At 38.9% G+C, this 22,635-nt stretch overlaps 2 protein-coding genes across 9 annotated transcripts in view; both read right to left on the bottom strand.

Annotated features, from left to right (window-relative positions):
* SHANK2 (SH3 and multiple ankyrin repeat domains 2) overlaps positions 1-22,635 on the bottom strand; it is a 368,375-nt gene that overhangs the window by 24,597 nt on the left and 321,143 nt on the right. For 5 of the 8 annotated variants that reach the window (XM_076343775.1, XM_076343769.1, XM_076343770.1 and 2 more), the window contains 3 exons: positions 18,573-18,708; positions 15,823-15,903; positions 12,655-12,675 (listed from right to left, as the gene is read on the bottom strand). In XM_076343775.1, coding sequence (XP_076199890.1) covers positions 12,655-12,675; positions 15,823-15,903; positions 18,573-18,708 — 238 coding nt within the window. The remainder of the gene's footprint in view (positions 1-12,654; positions 12,676-15,822; positions 15,904-18,572; positions 18,709-22,635) is intronic. The other 3 variants (XM_076343771.1, XM_076343774.1, XM_076343772.1) reach the window with 2 other exon arrangements.
* Positions 8-5,978, bottom strand: LOC143163092 (uncharacterized). Its single transcript, XM_076343777.1, has 2 exons — positions 5,677-5,978; positions 8-1,188 (listed from the first exon to the last, which is right to left on the bottom strand). The coding sequence occupies exons 1-2, from the start codon at positions 5,753-5,755 to the stop codon at positions 326-328; spliced, it is 942 nt and encodes a 313-aa protein (XP_076199892.1). The 5' UTR covers positions 5,756-5,978; the 3' UTR covers positions 8-325.

The raw sequence follows: 22,635 nt of genomic DNA, 5'->3' as shown, positions 1-22,635 counted from the left end.
GGATAATGGAGAAAGAAAACTCAAAAAACAGCTGCCTCAAGAAATGACTTGTATTTGTAAGAAAAGCAATGAATGCCTGGCACAGAGTAAAAAAATGCTCGTATGAAGTTAAAGTGAAAGAACAGAGGCAAATGTTCTTCAAATACCAGCAGCACACATCGTTAACAGTGCAAATATAAACTACAAAATGTTAGACTAATCTAGTCAGCCAGAATACAATGTTAGCCAATGTAGGAAATGGTTGAATTCTGCCACTGATGGCCTTATGGCTAAGAATTAAAAGGACAGGCACATTAAAAAAACCCCTAAAAATCCTATGGTGTGGTTATTTTTTCTTCCCTCCCCCTTTTGCCTGGCGTGTAGGCATGGGCAACGAGGCCCTCTCGGTTATGGCTCTCTGCAGCCGGCCACTGCGACAAGGCAGCGTGGCCTGCGGTGGTTCTCGAGAGTCGCTCGTCCCTTCGGCCCCTGGTAAGCACACAGTGGAGGATGCCACTGCGTCCTCACCAGTCCATGTCGAGGCACAGGTTAACTCGACATGAGGGGTGGCTCTTTGGGAGATGCGTGTTTCAAGGACCTGCGTCCTTGGCTGCTTGAGGAAAGCTAAAATCTCTGACAGGTAGTTATGGATGGCTCTTGTGGAGGTAGCCACAATGCCCAGCTGCAGCTCCATACGGCCCATGGACTGCGACATGAGACCCATGGACTGTGCATGCTCCCTCTTGATATTTTCCAGCAGCTGCACAATCCTACTGTTGGTTTCCATCAACAGCTTCTCTCCCTCTGTTAGCTGGGGCTGCCCTCTCCAACCCCGATCCCTAGGGACAGGCTCAACACCGCGGTGCTCTTCATTCATTTCATCATTTCCCTCCTCCTCCTCAGGAGAGTCACTTTCAAACTGAGGAGTCCTACTGAGTGACTGATCCCCGGGAGACTGTATGTCCATGGTACACTCCGGAGTCCGCGCTGGCGTTTGAAATCCCTCAAAATCCTCCCCAACGTTGCTGTGCGTTTCAGACGAGGACAACGGCCACTGCCAGCTCTCTGTGGTCCTGGCCGGTGAGTCTTCGTCAGAGGCAGGCACCGAAGATTCCTGTTCTTCGGCCGGCGTGGACGGCGAGCTCCCTCGGTGACGGCCGGCTTGCCCCGAGGATCCAGGAACCTCCCCATCTTGTTCCCCAGTGACATCTGGCAATCAAATAGAGGAGCAACAACCACTGTATCTGAGGCCAGGCAGATGGAGGTATCTACATGCATTGGACAACACATAGAAAGAAGCCAGTTGGGAAGCCAGAGTGTATGTGTTTGGGCAAACGGAAGGGCGGACTAAAGTTTAGTGACTGCATTGGGCACGTGGCAGTTGACGTTATTAACCGCTTTTGGTATAAATGCACACTGTCCTGTACCCATAACACACACAGCCATGCTGCATCCCAAGGCAGGAACTACCAATTCACCTCATCGTGACTGTGACAGGAAATGTCAGTGAACCTAGCAAAAAGCTCACCTATGCACTGCAGTGGTGTCAGTCAGAAATCCCTGGGACGAGCTCAGGGCCAAGTGTCCAATTGAGCTTCCTGGGGTGCCAGATGTGCTCCACCACTGGCTGAGGGCAGCCCTTTGTTGTTCTGAAGCACTGCTGGCTATCTTCGCTTTTGTCCGACGTCTCACGTCACCCCCACCCCCAGTGCGCTCTCTCCCAAATCACTGCTGCAGCACGAGGGTGGCTGTCCACAGCATTTATCCCGCGAGCAATGCCCTCCCCAACATTGGCCGGATTTTCTTGTTCTTTTCTCCAAACAGTAGGTAACGCTATGTGAGGGCATTGCTCGCCAGGATCTCATCGTCTTCTGAAAATAAACTTAGTTTTGCCCTCCCCTGGCTACCTCTTCCCTTGCCTGAGGGCACATGGTGGAAATCTGGGTGCGAGCGCTTCCCTGTGGCAGCTTAGTGTGCAAAGAGGCATTGTTACAGATGTTAACGAGGAGGATATTACGTATGTGCTTACTCTAAATCCTCCCCTACATAAAATGCACTCCCAAAGGCTAGAAATGGCTACGCTTTTTGCACCCGCAGCGATCACTGGCTCATAGTAGAGCGCGATCTGCCCAGCACCATTCTTGATTACGTGAGTCAGTGGCCGTAACTCTCACCCTTTCCATGCTTCAGATAAAAAAATGAGTCCGCTTTGGTTTTTTTGGGGGGGACAATTTGGTCATCAGAAATTAATCTGGGGCGGCCTGGCTAAAATGTTGCAGTAGGGTAGCCCAAAGAGCCTGCATTCCTCACACTCAGGCAAGGGATACGTGAGAGAAGCGCTGTTGTCGGTACGACTGTGACCTGAACAGCAGCGGCTGACTGTTGCTAGCTGGCTGGCTGTGCTGCTCACGCTACAGCGGTCTGAATGCCAGATCAGGGTCACGCCTACTCTCTGGCATCCCAGTCTTGAAAAACGTTATTCTTTAAGGATTAATTTCTGCTCTTTGAAATACTTGATATGCTGCTCTTCAGACCTCAACTTGAAGCTGTAAGCTTACATTGGGAAGGTGTTGCTGACGTCATATTAAATGATACTTCTGGTTCTGTTTATGAATCAGGGTTTTTTTTGTTTGATTTTTTATTTTTATTTTTTTATTTTGTATGGTTTTAAATGAAAGCTCCTTCTGACAGACCCAAGGATCCCTCCTCCTATATATCAGTCCCCATCTACCCTAATCCTAATGTGGCACTCATTATTTCTACACCCAAGTGCCTCCAATATTATACTGCTCTAAAAGGGATTCTCTGTGGCTTAATATAATTACGATTTTTAAAATGCTAAAATAATGGGTATTATTTGTGCATTTAGCATATTCACTACTTCAAAGTATTCACATTCAAAGTATTCACATTCTGTCTGTGTCTGGCTGGACTGTCCAGTTGCATGTTTTATGGAAAGTGAGGATGAGATTGTATTTGTAAAAAGGCATGAGCTCCTTATGAAAATGAATTTTAGGGACAAACTGTCATGCAATCATTGGCTCTTCCACTCCATGGAGATTTGAAAGGGGCTGTATATCAACCTAACTGTAATAACTGCTTCTTCCTTTGCAATTCTTCTCCCCCTTTGCCTAATACAGCCGTAGCTGCAATCCTTCATTAACAAATCTCTCTCTTAACAACTATAGTGTAGGACCGTGAAATTATTCCTCAGCATTTTCCTATTTGAGTACACATGAAAAAAAGAACAAAAAAACAGGGGACCTATTTTTACCACACATAGCAAACACACATTTCAGTTAAATTCTATGGAATCGGAGAAAGATAAGGGACCATATATATTCATTCTGGTAGAGCCACTGGTCATACAAAATGTCTTTGTATTGCTTTTGACATGTCATCCGAAAATTTCCCGTATTTGAAAACTCCATTTTCGTGACAAGTGTTCTAAACAGAGCCCACCTAGCAATTGGTAAGTAATAGAACCAAACTAAATTAAAAGTCAAAATCTGAAGCAAAACAAAATAAAAAACCTCCAAACCCCACATTAATTTATGAATATTTCTGTAAATAGTATCACTGAGTTTGGTTTGTTCAGATTCAGGGGGATCATAACACTTTTGTTATTTGTGCATGTTTACACATTTGCCAGAGGCTTGCAAAGAAAAGTTTCTCTGAAAAAGCCTAATAAATTTTTGCAAAGTTCCTAATTCTCTATGAAAATTTACCACTTGCTGTCCTCCTAATCAGTATTTTCAGCCTTTCAGAGCTGAAAGAACAGCATCTGGCATAGGTGACCAATAACACAAATGACAAAGAGTACAAGCAAACAGTCTCTGAAAACCCATGGGCAGAACGTTAATTGTGGAAACTATTGGCGAATACTTATGAATAATGAATACATTCACAGGTTTTAGGATAGGTTTGTTAACTTGACTAGCAATGAAAAGGAGGAATATTCATAACTGTTATTATTTGTAACAAAGTGTTCAACGACTCTAGTAACTCCGGTTTCTGGAAGCTTTGTGAAGCATTGACGTAGGGCATGGGGAAACCGAGGGTGCGTTACAGGCATGGCCTTACACAAGCTTTCGTTCACTACAGAGCAATCGTGGGAAAACTGCCTGAAGGTCAATGGCTGACACCACCTTGATGAATGTGTCAGTCTCTGCCCAATAAATCCATTCCTTGATGACCAAAGGTCGCCCTAAATTCAGACCGGATCTTGGTAAGATGATTGCACCAGCGGCTAGGTTGGTGCTGTGGAAAAGGTGTGCCAGTTACAGTAGGGGCACTGGAAAACTTGGTTCGGCCAGAAACTGTCCTTATCGGCCAGAGAAGAGGCTGACTGCTTTGAACAGCTGCCGACAGTAGGATTACAGCTGGCTGAAAGAGCTACCTCGACTAACTGCCTTTACCTCATTTCCTCGGCAAAGGGGTGAATTCTTAAAAAAAAAAAAAAAAAAAAAAAGAGAGGGCACTAAGACTGTCAAGTCAAAATTGGCTACGGACCAAACTACATATCCACGTGGTTGACCTTACTTGGTTGTTAATTGGCTTTAAAAAATCCCTCTCTTTTAAAACCAAGCTTTAAATACAGTGGGTACAAAGAAGCACAGCTAAGGGAAGAGGTCAGATTCTCTGATCTTTCTAGTCTTTTCCACTTTACACACCATTCCTACATGCAGCACTTTGCTCACAGTGATATATAGGACTTACAGGCAAAATAGGTCACTTAGGTCTTTTGTAGATATCTTTATATTTATACCTAGAGATACCAGCCAACAAACGGGCAGTCTTCAAAGTTGTGACTTGCTTCATGTTCCTAACCTCGTGTCCCTTGCTCTGACAGGGCATGACTCCCGTTTTGATCCTTAAATGACCAAGTAAGGGAATCAGAAAGGAGCATGCATATGGGCTAAAGGAAATATAAACATCTGGAAGCCAGTGACCCACTGCACTTTAACTTTAGTGTTTGATCACTGTAAGTATTATGCAGCTATTTCCAAAAGTCACATGGGACCCACAGGTTTCTGAAGACTGGTTTTTGTTTTACCTCGCTGATCCTGTTGTGTTTAAAGAAAAAATGAGATCTGTTATTAAAGAGGTCCAGGTAGTAGTAACTAGTGAACCTTCATCAAAGTCCTGGCTATCTTCCTTTCTTTCCTGTTAGACAGGTCCTCTGTTTCTGCAGCGAAGCCCGTAGCTGGCTGCCTGTACGGGTGTTTGCACTGGGCTGATACAGAGCTTGGTCTGACGTGGTAGATCAGCCATTGCTCCTGGTGGCCACAGGAGAACTGCTCCATCTTTTGTGCCTGCAGGGCTGACCTGTGGTTTGCCCGATCCTGTTCTGAACATTGTGATTAGAAGCCAGGATTATTCCAGCCTTTAGGTTCATGAATATGTCCATCATTTTGGAGCACATGCTATACCATGCTGTCTCTTTGCACCGCAACATTCATTATCAGTGAGAGTCCTTTAGTTTGTTATTAGACGTATTTAGGATTGTAGCAATTATTGGGCTGAGATACACAGAGAACTGAACAGTCGATTCAGCTGTAGGGATAGAGGACTGAGACAGAGGCCGAGAACAGAGCAGGGCTTTGGATATAGACAAACTTTAGAGACATCAGAGGTATTTCTTTAACTTTTGTTCACTGAAGAACATTTGAGATTTATGCCTGTGTTGTGCCTTACCTGCCACTTGGACTGGCAGTTGATCCCTCCCCTGAGATGTGCTGCTCTTTAAGAATCCCTCCTTTTGAAATCCCACCATTTCTGTTTCACCTCTGCTACTGGATCGTTGCCTTTTCCATTATCTTTCCTTTTCAGATTCCCCACCAGTGGAGCTGGACGTGAGGGGTGGGGTACCGTCTTCCTGCTGACAGGTAGGTGGAGATGTTCCTTGGCCACAACAAGTGGGCCAGGAGCTCAACAACAGCGGTAACACAGTTGGGGAGCTTCCTGGGACCTGCCTCTGCTGCTCTGGACCTGGGCCTCTGCCTGTATCTGCATCATGCCTCCTGGGGTGGGTGCATTTTTCAAACTGCTTAGGTACCAAGGTGATAGATGCCTTGTAAATACCTAAGATAGATACAGACAGAAACTGTACCAGGCGCAATCAGTTATGCAAAACTTCATACAATGCCAATTGCACCTATATGCTGTAGTATCACCCACCTTTTCTAGCATCTGCAGTCAACCACAGTCAAATATTTGGCACACGTATTTTTCCTTTTGAAAAGTGATGGGAACACAGGACATTCATTCTTCCTTGGTGTCAACAGGTCTAGGCACATAGCCCTTAATGTCAGGTACTGCATATGCACATGTTTTGTTCCATCGCCTTCCCTAAATATGAGTTTGCAAGTTTAGTTTAATTTCTTTCATTAGCCGATAAAATTTGTTTCCTTGTCAATGATCTGCAAAAATCAGTTACATAAGCAGTACTAAAACTAAAGGGGTAGTCTTTACGTGTGCTTATTAAAAATGCGTAGAGATTCGTTTAAACTACATAAAAATATGGCTGTGGTGTTACTTTTATCTTATGGAAAATATTTTAGAATTTCTTTTCTTTTTAACTATAAGTAGCTTGTTTTTAGCATAAAGACCAGGAGTGATTATGCATATAATTGTAAGTTTGCATGTCTGGAAAAAAAAAAGCATCTAAAACAAGTAGGTGCACTTATTTACACTGTATTCCTTTTAGATTTTTGTCATTTCCCGTATATATGCAAAAGACCTTGTCCTGCTTAGTTTGTAACAGAATAGCTGGGAAGTAACTTGATAAATACTTCAGGGTGAATGTCTGTGGGTGGGGGGACTACGCAAAGGACAACTTGGGCAAACAGTACGTATGGGAATCCAGACACCACTTTCAAAGAAGCAGATGAACAAAATTCTGGAAGAGCTTTCCAATACTAATGGGGTGGTAGCAGAAAGATGAGAACCTACTGATTTCAAAAGAAAGCTTGATCAGAGACTACGGGAGCTCATATGATAACGTTGCTTGTCATAGAAGCAATTGTACTCGATGAATAGATCTCTAGTGCCTCTGGGGAAAAACGGGTGACTCCTATTTGCAGATGGTTAAAAATGGATCTTCGTTACATTAGCTATGCCCACTGAAAACTCATGTCTTTCTTTTTAGCTATTCAAATAGGAATAGACGTATAAAAATTCGTCAAAGACCAAAAGCAGGTAAAGTATAACTAGGCCTTCAACATACTGCTAAGAATTTAAAGACTAATCTTAGCTAAAGCGCTGTTTCAGAGTAAGAATATTAAAGGTTAAGTTTTAAATCCAAATTTGTTGTTTATGATCATATTTAGAGGAAAGAAACAACAAGTTCAGCCTACAGTTATGTCATGTAAATGTAGAGTTAAAAAATATACAGAAATGGAATGATTTGAGTTTTCATTTAGACAATTAGGCTAATCCTCATAAATCTGCCACCACGAGCACATTTTAATCTGGAATTAACTTCTTCCAGCCCCACCCCAAATGAACAATTTGCAGGATTGTGCTTAAATCACAATGCCAAAATCACATATTTATCATACTGCAAACAATAGGCAGAGAATATTACTTTAGCAGTTAGCATAATGAGGAAATAACAAAAGTGCTTTGCAATACAGTCAAAAACATAAGCCATTTGAAACACTTTCCTTCTATGAAAATTGAGTAAAAATACTTGTATATTCTCTGGGATGCTGTAAACTCTACAGAGTACACTAAAATCCAAAAAAGGGAAAAATTATGTAAAATAAATCAGTAAAACATAAAATCTGTTTAGTGACTAAAATTAATCATTTAACATTGAGTATCTATAAATACCATTACATGATTTATGAAAATGATTTGTATGTATTCACAATAAAGAACTATCAAAACTTTCTTGGAAGAAAGTCTTATTTGTGTTTCTAGGGCTGAAAATATCTTCACATTAGTACATTTAAGTCACATTTGCATATCATAATCACACCATCAAAAGTAATTTTAAGGAAGGCAGAAAACTGATATGTTCAAATTCTTTCTATAGATACAATTTTCAAGTACCAGCTCTTTAACAGTATGTTCAATTAATGAAATAATTATACAGGCATTTAAAATGCACCTGCAATCCTGAAGCCTTACAATTCAGCCTACCTTGAAAGAGGAATGGTCATTGTCTAACAGTGGTTTCTGTTTAAGAACAAAAACAAAGCAGAGAATATAGTCAATACCCACTCCTATCCTGCAAGCCAGGTGGAATTTAAGTGGCAATTTGATGTTCTGTTTAAGAGACAGCATTTGAAAATTTGGCCTAGTCACAAAAGAAAGACAATCAACCAAAAGAAACCGAAAAGAAAGGTGGAGGACCTAAGACACTTGCAGCCTTCTCTGTTCTTACACTTACTCTCACACTTCCACACCGAGGGGAAAAACCAAGCAAACTATGATGAATTATCTGAAAACATTTATTTTTAATTATATTAGAAATTAATTAACATGGGTATATGAACATTTGAAGAAAAAAAAAGAGAAATAGCAGCAAAGGGAGTTTTGAGATGAGGGAGATAAGTCCTTCATCTCCCTGGCTCCTGAAAAAGAGAGAGAACACATTACAAGTGTTGAAAAAGTTTTCCACTGCCCTAACTGCACCATGTTGGGAAACACATGCAATTTTTACTGTTCCTCAAGCACTCATGATTTTGAGTATGTGGTTAGATATTCAATGAATAATATCTGAGTATAGCAAGTGACACTCACATAGGCCAACGTATTCAATTCGTCTGTTTTGAAATGCTACAAACCCCACGTTTTCTTTAACACTTACAATTCCTTTTCCAACTTCTTTTATACCATTGTCTTGTTTGGCTGATGCAGAAAGGTTTTGAAAACCTTTTCAATTACTGTCCTGTAGTAAAGAAAAACAAGTATCACGAAAGGGCGCTACATACTCAAGAATAAGCTGACAAATTCAAAATAAAACTAGTGTAAATGAGGAGAACACCCACACAGAGACTCAACTGACCTCTGCTCAGGATTCCCAGTGTTTTCAAAACGTCAGTTAAAGCTGCCCACCTCAAGCAACATAAACCCTGGTTTGAAGAAGTGTTCAGTACTGAGCGTTACCTGTTAATTTAAGATTCTGTGCCAAAAGTTGCTAATCAGCACATTGCCAGCTAGGTGCCATATTTTTTTTCAGTGGTAAACACAGGGTTGGCATTGCTCTCCTTGAAACATGCCAACTTTCAGAACTTCTCTCTTATAAAGTGTTTTAAAAGCACGTATGTCGTAGGCATGGTCCTAATCCTATACCTTCTTACACTGCTGTGGACTCCCCACAAGTTAGACTACAAGTCATAAAACCTGTAACCTTGCTACATCAACAAAAAATGGGGCCCATATTTTCACACATATACTTCACAAATTCCACCCAGAGTCACTGCTTTATGCTTGTGAAAAATGACAACCAGATGACAACCCTTCTCTCATTATTATCTCGCTATCTCATTAGAATTTCAAATATGTAATGCAAATCAATTACTTACAAGGATACCCTTCAAGAATTCTTCATTAAGCCCGATGCCTTTTGCTCTCATCTTCTAAAATACAGTGTCTGGTGAAGATCAGAAAACCTTCTTCCTACATAGAAGCACTGCAGATGCTGGAAACTATCAAAGGAGTCGACGTTGTGAGTGCTGTAAAAGCTGCTTTGATGGTATTTCCATTGTCTCCTGCAGACAAATCTCCATCATAACTCCTCCACAGCGAAATAAACAAATTAATTTTGAACCCAGACGTCTTTGTGACTCGTTTCTTCAAACATAACATAACACTGTAAGGTAATCCGCTGTTTGGCATTCATTTATATATATTTGCTCTGCAATTTCATTGTTTCAGATGCCATTAGAATGTGCCACCTTTGAAACAATGGACAACAAGAATGGGATGAAGTGTGAATGCTTATTGCAGACAGAGCTAATAATATTTCTTTTGAATGCCATCAACTGATATTTTTCTATTCAAATGCCTCTAAGACTTGATGCCAGGTAACAATATTCTGTGTTGATGATATCACAGTTATTCTGTATCTGAGAGGTGGTACTAGCATCTAAACTGTTCAAAGGAGGAAAATCCTACACTTGTATTTGGTACTGTGGCCCACATCAAAACCCAAAGATCAGCATCAACACGTATCGAGGGATTAGTTTATATTGATTACCATATCAGATCTAAGAACAAACAAACCACTCCCCTAGCTCACAGCTGACACTCGTGTGACACTGTCAAAGTAATATTTATTAATGCAGAAGAATTATTTCTCTTGTCATTCCCATTTCATTATGAAAATTTAGCCTGCTCTATTCTAATTTTGTACTTTCTCTTAGAGGATTTTTATATTAGGTTTTTAAAATGAAACACTGTCCACTTTAGCTTTCACTGAAAATGCCAAATTACTCACTAAATCAAACCCGTTTCCTGGCAGAAAAAAAGCTTAGGAGCATGAAACTTTTAAATCACGTATCTAGACATTTACAGATCTTAGTTTATGGATGTGTTCCTTAAATATCATATCATTTTAAAATTCTCCATCCACAAGAAGTTATCGATAAACAAGTCAAAACAAAAACTGAAGGAAAAATCCTCTGAAAACAAGCTTTTCATGAGCCACAAACTTTTTATGAACAGAGTTAAATTTATTATTTTAAAATATTAATTTTGAAACTCTAATGATACCTGTTTTCTGTAGTGATGATGAAAATTATGACCAAAACAAATGCATTGGGAGTTTCATAAATTTTCTTTTAATGTTTTGTTTTTAGAGTATTTTCAAATCTTCATTTTAATTTGCTGCATGAATATTTTGGTTATTCTTCAGTAGTAATGGGCTAACTACACATTACCTAGAACTGTATTTTACGTACTGCCTCCAAAAAATTGCTACTACAGCTGTTAGTTTACATGTTGCCATAATGTAGTCATTCGACAATTCTTGAAAACCTACAAGTCACAAAAGAAGGCGTCTTCCCCCTCCCCGATACCCCACAAAATCCAGAAAGTAGTTTTACTATTGAAAACACATCCCCTCCAATCCATTTTGAAGTCGGATGCTGTATCTCTGAGTCAGGCAACTACTGTAAGCAGAAAGTCAGTGGCATAGATGAAGTACAGTTTACCCTTTAGTAATTCGTGCTATGTAACTGCAGTAAAATGATAATATCGCCCATGCCACACTGCTGAGAACCTAAAGATTTTATTACCCATCTCTTCAGACACAAACGTCGTATCTTCTATCCTGAATACCAAAAATACAGCCTATGTCCTTCCCTTCTCCTATCCTCCCAGTGAACCAGAACCCCTCTCAAAAGACAACCAAGAAAACCAGTCAAACAGAACCACAAACGCCATTCTTTGCCTCTTAATGCCTCCCTCACCTATGACCCAGAAAACTGAATTTTTGGTTGACAGAAGACTCTACAGTAACAATGTAAAGATTTTTTATATGCTGCCAAAACGTATTTTTCAGAAAAATACCAGTAGCAATGGGGTTTATTCTGTCATATTCTCTGAATGGAGAAGGGAAAATATCACTAGCTGGAACCTCTGTTAGCGACCTGAAAGGAGGTCAGAAAAGAGCAGAAAAATAAAGAGTGGAAAATAACCTGATTTTGTCCTGTTTAACGTTAAAAAGCAAAAGCTTCACTGTTGAGAGAAGACACTGCCTACAGCCTAGCTTTCCCTTCCGTGACACTGAACTTCGTCGAAGAGCAGGCCGTAGACTGTTTTACCAGCTATCACCCAGGGGCTCAGGGAGGTTTGAGACTCTTCCTTGGGCTAGACGCCATGAAAACGTGTAAATGACACAGTCCCTGCTCAGGAGAGCTTACAATCTAAGAAAGCAAAATGACGTACAGGAGTATGGAAAAATACAGCTAAACACAAACAAACTTTGTATACATATAGATACAGTTACATTTATGAAAACTATTAAAATAGCACCACTATTTCTACCTGCCCCTCTGCCTAGCCATCATTGCTTAGACGAGTGCTTAACAGGGATCACAGGGGAAGTGGGTCTTTAGGAGAGATTTCAAGGAGAAGGTAGCGGCCTTATGAATCAGTTCAGGGAGGGCACTCCATGCATACGGGACAGCGTGGAAGATGTTATATTGAAAACTTAAAATTGTGCAGAGCAGCATTTCTCCAGGTCAACAGTTCAAGTGTTGTGTGCAAGACCCCTATTTCCTGAGACAGAGACAGTGTGGTTATGGGAGTAACGTTTGGCCATTTAAGACGACAAGCGAAATCACTAACGTAGGACTACACTGAGGATATGGTACTGGCCACATATTCTCTGTGGCTGCCAGTTAGCACAGTAACTGTGAGGAGATGGTATGGAAGGGTTTGGAAAAGAGTTGGATACAAAGAAGGAAAAAAAGGCAAGGTGAAGGAAAGGAGACAAAAGGAAGAAATGTGGGGAATATTTTCAAATGTAGTCTTCTGTTTGAGTTCTTAGTGTGTTTGCAATTTATTAACTAAATAACTAAAAAACATATACAATAATTAATGTACATTTGACACCATAAAATAAACTGGACCATATGCCAACATTTACGTTATGTTATTATCCTTCACTATGGAAAGGTGAGAAACAGGTTAAACAAGAGACAAAATGCTTCCCCTTACCCTTCTTCTTCCGTACTGAAGCTTGGAAATAGAAAGGGAATGAACTGTGAATCAATTCTGAAGGTAATTTTTATATGCTAAATCCTTGTCTGTCATTTTGAGCATAAACATTTTTCTTCCATCTAAGAAGTTAGTCTCTCCCTGCTAGCCTCTACTATGCATGTATCTATCAAACCACAGTAGATAAACAGCTTGGCAAAAGCAGAGTTTATCAGGGTTTATACCTTAACTATAAGAAATTGCTCCCCTGCAGGTAGTAGGGATACATGTACAATTTTTTTTTCCTAAATTATTTTTTAAAAACAGTAGTTGGGGCAACTTATTGATACCAGGGCTTTCAAACTATGATAATAGGGCATTTTCAAGTCTTTGCAGGTTGAAGTGGAAAGGAATCATTAGCACACGTTATCTGCCGCATTTTGGATTAACTCATTTGAAAGAGAACAACTGAGATGGTCTGCTCAGTCTCATGGAGAACAGAGTAGCTAAAAACATGTCAATAAAACTGTAAGTAGAGTTCAGAGCCAGGCAAAGGAAGTGACTGTAAAGACTGCAAGATGTATAAATGTTTTTTAAAAATTATGTTGTTTAGCTTAGCTAGGAGAAATTACAAAAATACATACTCTAAGGGAAAACAAATGGGGCATTTCTATTTATCTTTTTCTTCTATTACATAACAAGGGACATTCAATAAAATTAAAGGCATCACATTTAAAACCAATAAAAAGGAAATACATTTGTACACAGCACATAATTAGCCTGTGGAATTCTTTGCCACGAGACATTATTGAGACCATGAGCTTCTTCAGTTCAGAAAAAAGATTACACATATATATTGATGAGAACATCCACAGCGTTCATCTATACATACTTCCTATTTAGTTTGCACATATATGTTACGAAACAAATGCTTATTCATTAGGTAGTTTAATGGATATAAAAATGTGGGTGTTCTCATAGTTCATACAGATGTCCAATATATACACATATACATGTAAAGATATATAAATTATATATAAATACACACATACAATCCGTGTTTTATGTCAGAAGACAACTTTTAACTGATGATAGTGAGAACATTTTCTCTTTGGAAGCTTGTTCAGTTGTTGTGCAATTTAAGAATTCTTGTTCCTTCTGATAATAGCCCTTTTACAGGACATATTAAAATAGGTAGACCACAGATGTTATTTATAACAGTAGTCATATTGTTTGCTAGGGTGGCAAATGTTCAGAGTATCACGGAACTGGTATTTACAGTCTTGTTTAGGAAGAAGACAAATTTCTGCCATGCTCTAGTATTACTACAGCTTTATTAGGGGACATACACTTCTGGAACGTGCTTCAGGACTATTCTTCAGAATAGTGAAGTCTTGCCACTGCAATATTTGCCCCATCTGGATAAAGATATGGATGGGAAGCGTGCTTAAAGATTCAAGTGTTTCCCATGGCTGCTAGTCACAAGAGTTGCAGTGGTTTCTGCCAGCCGATGAGAACAAATAGCAGATCAAGTACTATAACCTGAACACGGGGGTGAGAAAGCTAAAACATGATGGTCTTCATTGCAGAAGTGACTTTACTATTAATAAGCTATTTTCCCCTACAAAAGAGTGCTGCTTCTCTCCGCTTTAAGAACAGTATCTACTATGTAAGATTGAAAAGTAAGAGAAATAGAAGAATATCCTCTGTTTGAAAGTGATTGGCAGAAGGGGATAATGAAGGGGAAAAATGGTGCCTAAGTATTTCTGTCCCCTTGGGAAAGTTTGTTGATAAGCCAGCGAAGTTTTACACCCCCTTAGCACTCCATGAAAGGAAAACAAATCGAAACACCCAAACCCAAAAAAGTGGCTCCAGAAATAGCATTTTACATTATAATCCTGGAAGAAAACTTACGGAGCATTCACAAACTGTTGAAACCTTTAGTCAGGCTCCTAAACCTCCTGGCACAGAAAAATCAAATTTTCTGAGATCTGTTAGAGCTAAATAATCAGACTGTTTCATTTTGGTCTTCATTTGGTTGTTATACCATAGAGAAGACAGCAACCATTTCAGCACTCCTTTGTTGGTCAGAACTCTCACTGAAGCTCTGTGACTTGACTCACTAAAGGATGGATGGGATCCATCTGCCCCGGAAAACACTGACTTCCAGGGAAAAAAAAGTGGCCACAAGGCTTTGATTCCTTCCAGCTGGCCTTCATAGGAGTCCATGCCAGAAATAAAAATGATTACAAAATGCAAGTATTTAAATCAATGTAGGGTTACATGGAAGAATGGTATTATTGTATGATAGACTCTATTAGTCTGCAATGAGGGACATGGTTTGTTTTTATACCCAATTATCACTTGCTATACACACTGTTCTAGTGTAATAGCCATATATAAATATGCACTGGGCTTTTCTCTTTGTGTATACGGTCCACTCATAACACATTTTTTAGTCTAGCTGCAGAAATTCTACTTTTTAATGACCTAACAGATTAAAACCAGGAAGAAAAGAACTATTACCTTCCTCACTTCTATAAAATAAATCAAAATTCCCAAAGAATTATGCATATCTAGAATGTGGATAATCAAGCAAAGGAATCTACAATCACGTTTCTTAAAATTAGCAAATAAAAGACTGAATGCTCAAATTTTTTTTATTACCAATAATGAGAAGAATTAAGTTTATATCATGCACAGAAGTCAAAGTGATATCATAATATGCACTTTTTCAGATCAGAGTCTAATGAAAACAAGTTGAAGTTGAAGCTGCTTTAACACTGTCAGCTTTTTAACAACAGCTTCTGGCAGCTTACCTTTATCCACTAATGAGAGGCCACAGAAATTTAAAATAAAACAATATTAGATGAACTGGAAATTTAGAAAGCAAAGCTAACAAAATATGATACGGCATTACTTTTTAGTAGATGTGCCAAACTTTGATGATGCGTAAAATGTATCAACATTCTCTTGCGTAGCAGTAAAGGCACAAGTTTAAACAAAAATTATTCATGCGAATCATGCATATTTGAACTCTCCAAAGATGCAGCATTCTTAAAACCTTTTCTGTTCTATATACTGTACACAGTGGAGTTCCTTTTAGTCAATTTAACGTATATACATATATATATATTTTTTTTTACATTTCTATTATGCCAGCATGCTTGTCAAAAAACACTTTCTTACCAAGCTCTTCAAGCTCTGAGGTCATTGACTTAGACCGCAAAGTCAGTGCAGTGGTTGGAGCTCGCTTAGGAGGTGGTGGGGCTTTGCATTAAACAGAAGGATATACAGTGTAAGTAAATACACATCTCTCAAACATTATATTCACATACACAACATGTATTTAAAAGAATATGCTACATTAAATAAGGGAATATTAAATACATACATGCGGAGGAAAAAGCCCTGAGATGCTTTTCATGTACTGAATTTCTATACCGTTTCTACTTTTAGCGTAGGTTGTTTGACACATCAGCAAGCGTTTATATAACAGGATACATAGAAACATTTAAAGCTAAATAACTGTGCACTTCTAGTTTTCAGTAGGAAAAAGACTTTCTAGAGAAAGTGCCTCACAGCAGTTGTGCCCCTCCTCCTAAGAAATGTACATAGCTAAAAACCTCCTGGAGCCCAGCCAATCTCTGCCAGATTAATTTCATCTTTGCAGAAACCGTTACATCTGAGAAATACAAGAAAGGAAATTCAAATTTATCTTAATAGTTACGGTGAGACTAGGGAAAACAGGTGATCCTCAGAATAAATAAGATCTTAAAATATCGAGGCAGTCATCTAGCGCAAAACCTAAAATCCAGCATGTGTTTTAGTATTCTGATAACCAATGTTTCTGCTGGTCAGAAAGGGGCATAACATCAGAAAAGATTATGCCAATGTCGGTAGGAAAGTTGGAGACTTCCCGTAAACAGAAATGGCTCTGGGACACCAGGAAAAATTAAGGACTCTTAAGTGTTTTGGTCAATACTATACACCAGGCTACACCATTTTGACAAGAGGCGGCAAAGCAGTTTGAGACCAAGAAAGAGTGATGGAGGAAAGAAGTAGACAACGTTCTTCCCATATCACCTATATCCACTACGTCAGCGTCATCCTCTCCCTGTTAAGCTCCATCATCTTCTTACAGAGGCTTGAATGACAGTATGTCACAAGAAAGCAAAAATATAGCTCAGGTTCAGCGCCAGATACGAGGCTGCGTAAGTACCGCGTGTATTAATTCCAGTCTGAGGTCTGCCCTTACCCAACAAGAGAAGTGACAACAAATCTGTGAGGGAAACTGCACAAAATACTGGATCGTTAAATGAGGTTGGGTATCTGACACTGGCCTCACCATAAAGGAGACCGATGGCAAGAAAAACCTTCCACACAATTCCTAAGGTACAACGGCAATTGCCAGGTAACAAGAAAGGCTACCAACTCGCATCAAAAAGGGACAAGATTCAAAAGCGAATGTTTTTGGCAAATGACACATTATCAATAGAAGGCTCTGGAAAGATGACAAAGAACCGGGTTTGTTTTTATAGAAGCAACTTCCCTTTGGGTTGTGTACAACAGCACTTCTATTTCAGGCCAATATGACACATCCCAAGAGGCAGAGGTGAAAGGTTTGTTTAAAATGTGTGAATAGTAATTCCATCAAGCTAAAAATAATGCAGGACCATGTTTGTTCATTATTTACTTTAATATAGCCTTTTTTCCCCCCCAAGGTGCTTTATTTTCTTTTAAAAAAAAGCAGTAGATGTCAAGAACGCTCACAGTGTAGACAGAAAGTTCTACTCATGGACAAAGAGGGAGCCCTCGGGTGCCAGCTTCTAGCCCGCTCTTGTGTTGAAGAGGCAGGCGGCTGCGAGTGACAATTCAAGAAACTGATGGGAGGACCAGGAATTTTCAAAAATCTGATGCTGCTGTATTGAACGCTAGTTAGCAGCAGCAATCTTTTCTGCTTAATGGTAATTATGAAGGCCTAATGACTTCCCAGAGTAGCTTTTACCTGAGAAAACTCAGGGGTATCTAAGGTGAAGGAAATAGTGCAAAATCCTTTTTTTTCCCTTTTTTTTTTTTTTTTTGGTGAATTTTGGTGGTGGTTTTTTGGGTAGATGGGTGGGAAACACACTGAAATTTTTAAGGGAGTAGCCCAATCTTATGATATAGGTTAACCCATAATCTCCATTAAAGTCAATTTAAAAAAAAAACCCAAGGCTTTTAAACGGAAAAAACCCTTTTGCTGTTTGTACCCAGACAATGCTTTCCCGAGGTCTTGGTGGCACATGATGCTATACTAACCTCTCTTGGAGTAGCTGCTTTCGCAGCTGCTAGCGCAGCCAAGTGGCAGAAAAAGAAGCTGTGCATGTTTGTTACTTACAGGAGGAGGAGGGATTTTCCCTGGCTGGAACAACCCCTCTCCTTTTAATTCATCTAGAGGAATTTTCCCATTAAAATGTACTTTTTTTCCTAACAGAACTTCAGTCTAAACATATTGCTTACTTTTCTTATTCTTGCAGAGGTCCTTTCTAAATACGTGTTTTGCAAAATCGTAAGTTCTCAATGATTTCAAGAGGAGTCAAACTAACCTCATCTCAAGTACGTTTGGAATTAATTAATAAAAGATAATCTGTTCTTTGTGCTTTTTCTCTCTCACTGCTGCAAGAAATTTTACTACATGATCTTCAAACATATAAACGTATAAAGATCCATAAAGATGAAATTTCATGGCAAGCATGACAAGAGAATATTACCCTTTTTGTCACATATTAATGCATAAATCAACAGAATTAAATTAATCTAAATTAAATGAGAAGGGTATTTCAAATTTTAAAAGTGAAACCTATACATCAGAATTTATAAAACAGTAATTTTGCGTCCGTACTCTTTTCTGTGGAGCAAGACCAAAAGGACTCCATTAGGAAAAGAGAAAAATGTACCTTTCTTTCTAGCTGTGTCATCTGGATCAAGATTCCTGGTTACTGTGACAACCTTAAGAACTAGGTGATTGCCCCCTTGTCGAATCATGTTCACCACCTGCCTGTGGCCAACTTTCACTACATTCTCATTATTAACCTGCAAAGAAAGAAAATAGTCTTTTAGATCAAAATGCAGAAAACTTCTGTTATTTCTGTTTTAAAAAGAGAAAGTGAACAGGAAGATACAGAATTTCTAATTACTGTCTTTTAATAATAATACATATTTAAGAAACAGCATATAGCTGACATGATAACAGGAAAACAAAGCTAGCTCTTCATGAAATATGCAACTAATTTCTTTATAATTACCATTTTAAAAAAAGTTAGAGTTCAACCAAATCTCTCCCTTTACATATTTTATTTCCAACAATTAGTGTGCTACAACTCTGCGTTTCATACACTAAAAATATTTTCCTGACTGCATTATCCACAAATGTTTATATGCATTTTACGCTCTCTAACATGACCAATGAGCTATTAAGAAGCTTTTCTTTTCAGATCATCCAGGAACAAAGATTTTCGCTCCTGAAGTAAATTCTCACATTCAAAAGACATTCTTTTATTATATGCACTCTCCTTATTTCCCAGCATCTCATCTGATGTCCTGGAAGCAAAGGCAACAGGGCCACAGCAGTCCGAAAGAGTCTTCACGGAAAAAGAGGAGTGAACAGTATGAAGCCCCGAACAGCTATCATGGTCATGCCACTTAAACTTTAAACTGCACTGCAACATTAAACTTTAAAATGTATACTCTCTGGGTAATTCCTAGTGCTACATCATCATTTTTGCTGTACACGTCTTTCCATAATATTAATTAATAGACATAGAAGAAAGCATAGGCATAAAAACTCTAAATAAGCACAGATAAAAGTAATTTATTTATTCATTCGATCTATAAGAAGTCACTGAAAGTTATCTGAAATCTGAACGATAGCAGCAAATAAGACTGAAGTGCTGCATGTGCTATTTGAACATAAAAGATATTGAGGAATGCAATCAGTGAAGAAGAGGTGCTGCCAGAATACATGCTGGGAATTTGATCTCTATCCAAAACTCAACTGACTCAGTTATATTTCACCGAGATCACTCAGTGCCTTCCAAAATGAACAGTCATTTCCAAAGTAAGTGTTTTTAGCCTCCTCTATTTATTCTGACAGGCTGGGCATCTCACACTCTAAAGAATTTACAGTTTAGAGCAAAATCTCTCATAAAATATTATTGCCGTTTAGCAGAACAACAAGCACAAGCAGACCCATTCCAACTTGAAATCGTTTTTCCATCCACTGTATCAAAGGAAAATCTTGCCTTTTTTTCAGGCTTTAGCTGAGACAAAATGCATTATGATGAAATAACATCTCGGTAAACCATATTTTTAATACAATGCTGCAGTCAGAAGTCTCCAAGTATGGTTCGTGTGCTATGTCTATAACCTTGAGATGCTTTTTGAGACGCTTTTTTAGTTTTCGTATACAATGACGTAGATGTAACACGTGCTGAACATCCAGACCTGTTGAGCAGGCAAATATGAAGTTCTCTCATTCTGTAGGTGGAGGATATAAAAGAATATCGATTTGAATAGCACTATTGCTGTTTTGGATTATTTTACACCTTCGTAGCATCTGGTATTTAATTCTAAGATATGGTATTTATTTAGCTGGACCAACGGCATCTAAATTTAATCCGTCTAAAACATTTTAGCAGAGTTATCCATTTACTTCCGAATTCCTTCCAGTACTAAAACCTCAACCAGGTAATTCTTTTCCACAGCGAAAAAGTTCATGCAATTAAGAACTACAGGATGCATCTACTCTATCCTTACTGGAATTACATTTTAAGGTTGGAAGCCAGTATGGATTAGAATATATCCCCTAATGCAGTCAAGAAATAGAGACCTCCAAATAAATCAAAAGTTAATATTAATCAAACACATGTACACTTCACTAGTGTAAAGTGATAAATGTGTAAAATGATAAACAGCTTATGCAGCACACCATCTGTTCACATCGTTATGTGCAATGATATTTAACATTTAGAGCAAGAGCAAATATATACGACACATTTTTTTAAAGCTGTCTCAGAAACAGAACCTGTAAATGACTGTTTATAGCAGCTTTGTTTAAAAGGCGCAGTTACAAAAGCTGGTACCAAAAAGATTTATACTGCAAAAATAAAAATATTGATAGAAGATCTGAAGACTATTTAACTCAAAGAGTTTACAGAAATACTTGATAACAAAAGAATCATGAAATCGGCAGAGCAGTACCTCATCTTCACTATCTTTAGCACCTCAGTGGGTAAAACTGTAGCATGATTACAAAGCAATAACATCGGAATTGTCAATAGCTCATAAGGAACTAGGATTTCAGTGACAGACTATTTCTTTTAACCTTCTTCAATATTTTATACACAAGCCAAATGACTGTAGAAATGGTCATTAAACAGTAAGACACCAGAGTTCTAGCAGGTTTGTTTGACAGTTTTAGCCTGATATTATTCAGGAAAACTTTTTCAGGTGTGAATAATTTGATGAGACTGTCTCTCTGCTTCCACTTCAAGCTTTGGCAGCGGGGAGATGACTACCGCATCTCATCTAGGCTTCGTAAACTAGCTGAAGAAGGTAAATTTTTATAATCAGTAAAATAGGTCTCTATTTCACCTGTGCCAATTCATTTAATAATCGCATGTGCACTTGGTATTAAATGTGATCACATTCTTTGAAACATTAAAAAAATATTTTTGCTTTTAGTGGCAAAGTGTTTAGAAGGATGTTCTATAAACAGTCAAACTAGCAAAGTTGGTTTGCAGGCACAAATTTGTGTCTCCCCCTCTTCTTCAACCCAGTCTTTCAGCGTATTTTCTGTGATCTTTCACTGCAAAACCTTAAGTTCTTCTTTTCCTTCGACTCTTCCCCAAAACTTTCCTGCACAGAGCTTTCTTTCCCATGTCCTTCATAAATAGGTGAAAATAGATTATAGAAATAGCTATGCGCTGTGGCTGGTTCCATGCTACATCAATGGCAACTGGTCATCCAACAAGCCAAATGCAAGGAAAACCGTCCCTTGGGACAGCCAACAATTTCAATAACCCTCTTCTATCCATTCCTGACTCTCAGGAAAAGCCTCAGGACTTTATATTCTTGAAATTCGTACTTTATCATCATTTGGCTAAAACTGGGCAGTGGGATGGAATTTACTTTGAGCACTTTGAGAGAATTTGAGAAGTAATTTATGAAATAATACGATCTCATAGACCCAATGTCTTTAAAAAATAGCCTAAACTGGAAGCCTGAGCTATCTCAAGCTGAACTTACTTTTTGGGTATGTATGAAATGTTCTTGAAGTGTTTAAAAGGAAAAACACTTTTGTGAATATCAACTTTTTTCAACGATATGTCTCAGTGCTTTTTCCACCTTGTATAATCAACGTACACAGTTTTTTTAGAGCAGTACAATGTTACAAGACAGGAAAATTATGACTTAAGGGCAAGCTGGAGACAGAAATGAGAAAAATTCATAGTAGACAATTTTTTCAGATAAAATAATTTGCTAGTACTGTGCAATGCATTGTATTTCAATGTCTTGAAGTATTATCAGCCCCATGGCTTATACCACTGTTTTTCATGTACCTCATGTAACATAACCCTGTGGGAACCACTTGTGAAAAGGATCAGATGACACTGAACAGAGTCAAGGCCAGCAGGTGAGAGACAGTGCTACCTAGCCTTCGCCCCCAGCGACTGCACCATTACTAGTTAGCTTACAGCTAGAGGCAGCTAACACAAAAGAAATGCAAGCAAAGCAATGCTCGTGCGTTGGTCAGTATTTAGAGGAGATATGGATGGACCAGTTTGCAGCTATAATTGGAGGTACACGCAGCTGGTTAATCCAGGCACTTCTGGACACATTTAAGACACTAAATATTCATACGTGGCAGCAAACAACACTTGCCATAACCTCCGCATAGTTAAGAGGTTTCCTTGCTTTCTCCTAGCTGGTGGAATCAGTTGCTCACACGGTTGTCATTTC

Source organism: Aptenodytes patagonicus, chromosome 7, assembly GCF_965638725.1.
Source record: "Aptenodytes patagonicus chromosome 7, bAptPat1.pri.cur, whole genome shotgun sequence".
In the NCBI taxonomy this organism is placed as follows: Eukaryota; Metazoa; Chordata; class Aves; order Sphenisciformes; family Spheniscidae; genus Aptenodytes; species Aptenodytes patagonicus.
Note: the sequence above shows the minus strand (reverse complement) of the source record. Positions and strands in the feature narration are given on the sequence as shown.

Bases quoted from the DNA above. Each gene is read 5' to 3' on its own strand.
- LOC143163092 (XM_076343777.1), bottom strand. From the start codon at position 5,755: ATGGTGGGATTTCAAAAGGAGGGATTCTTAAAGAGCAGCACATCTCAG. The intron at 1,189-5,676 runs GTAAGGCACAAC...TTTGATTGCCAG, and splicing joins ACTGCCAGTCCAAGTGGCAG to ATGTCACTGGGGAACAAGAT.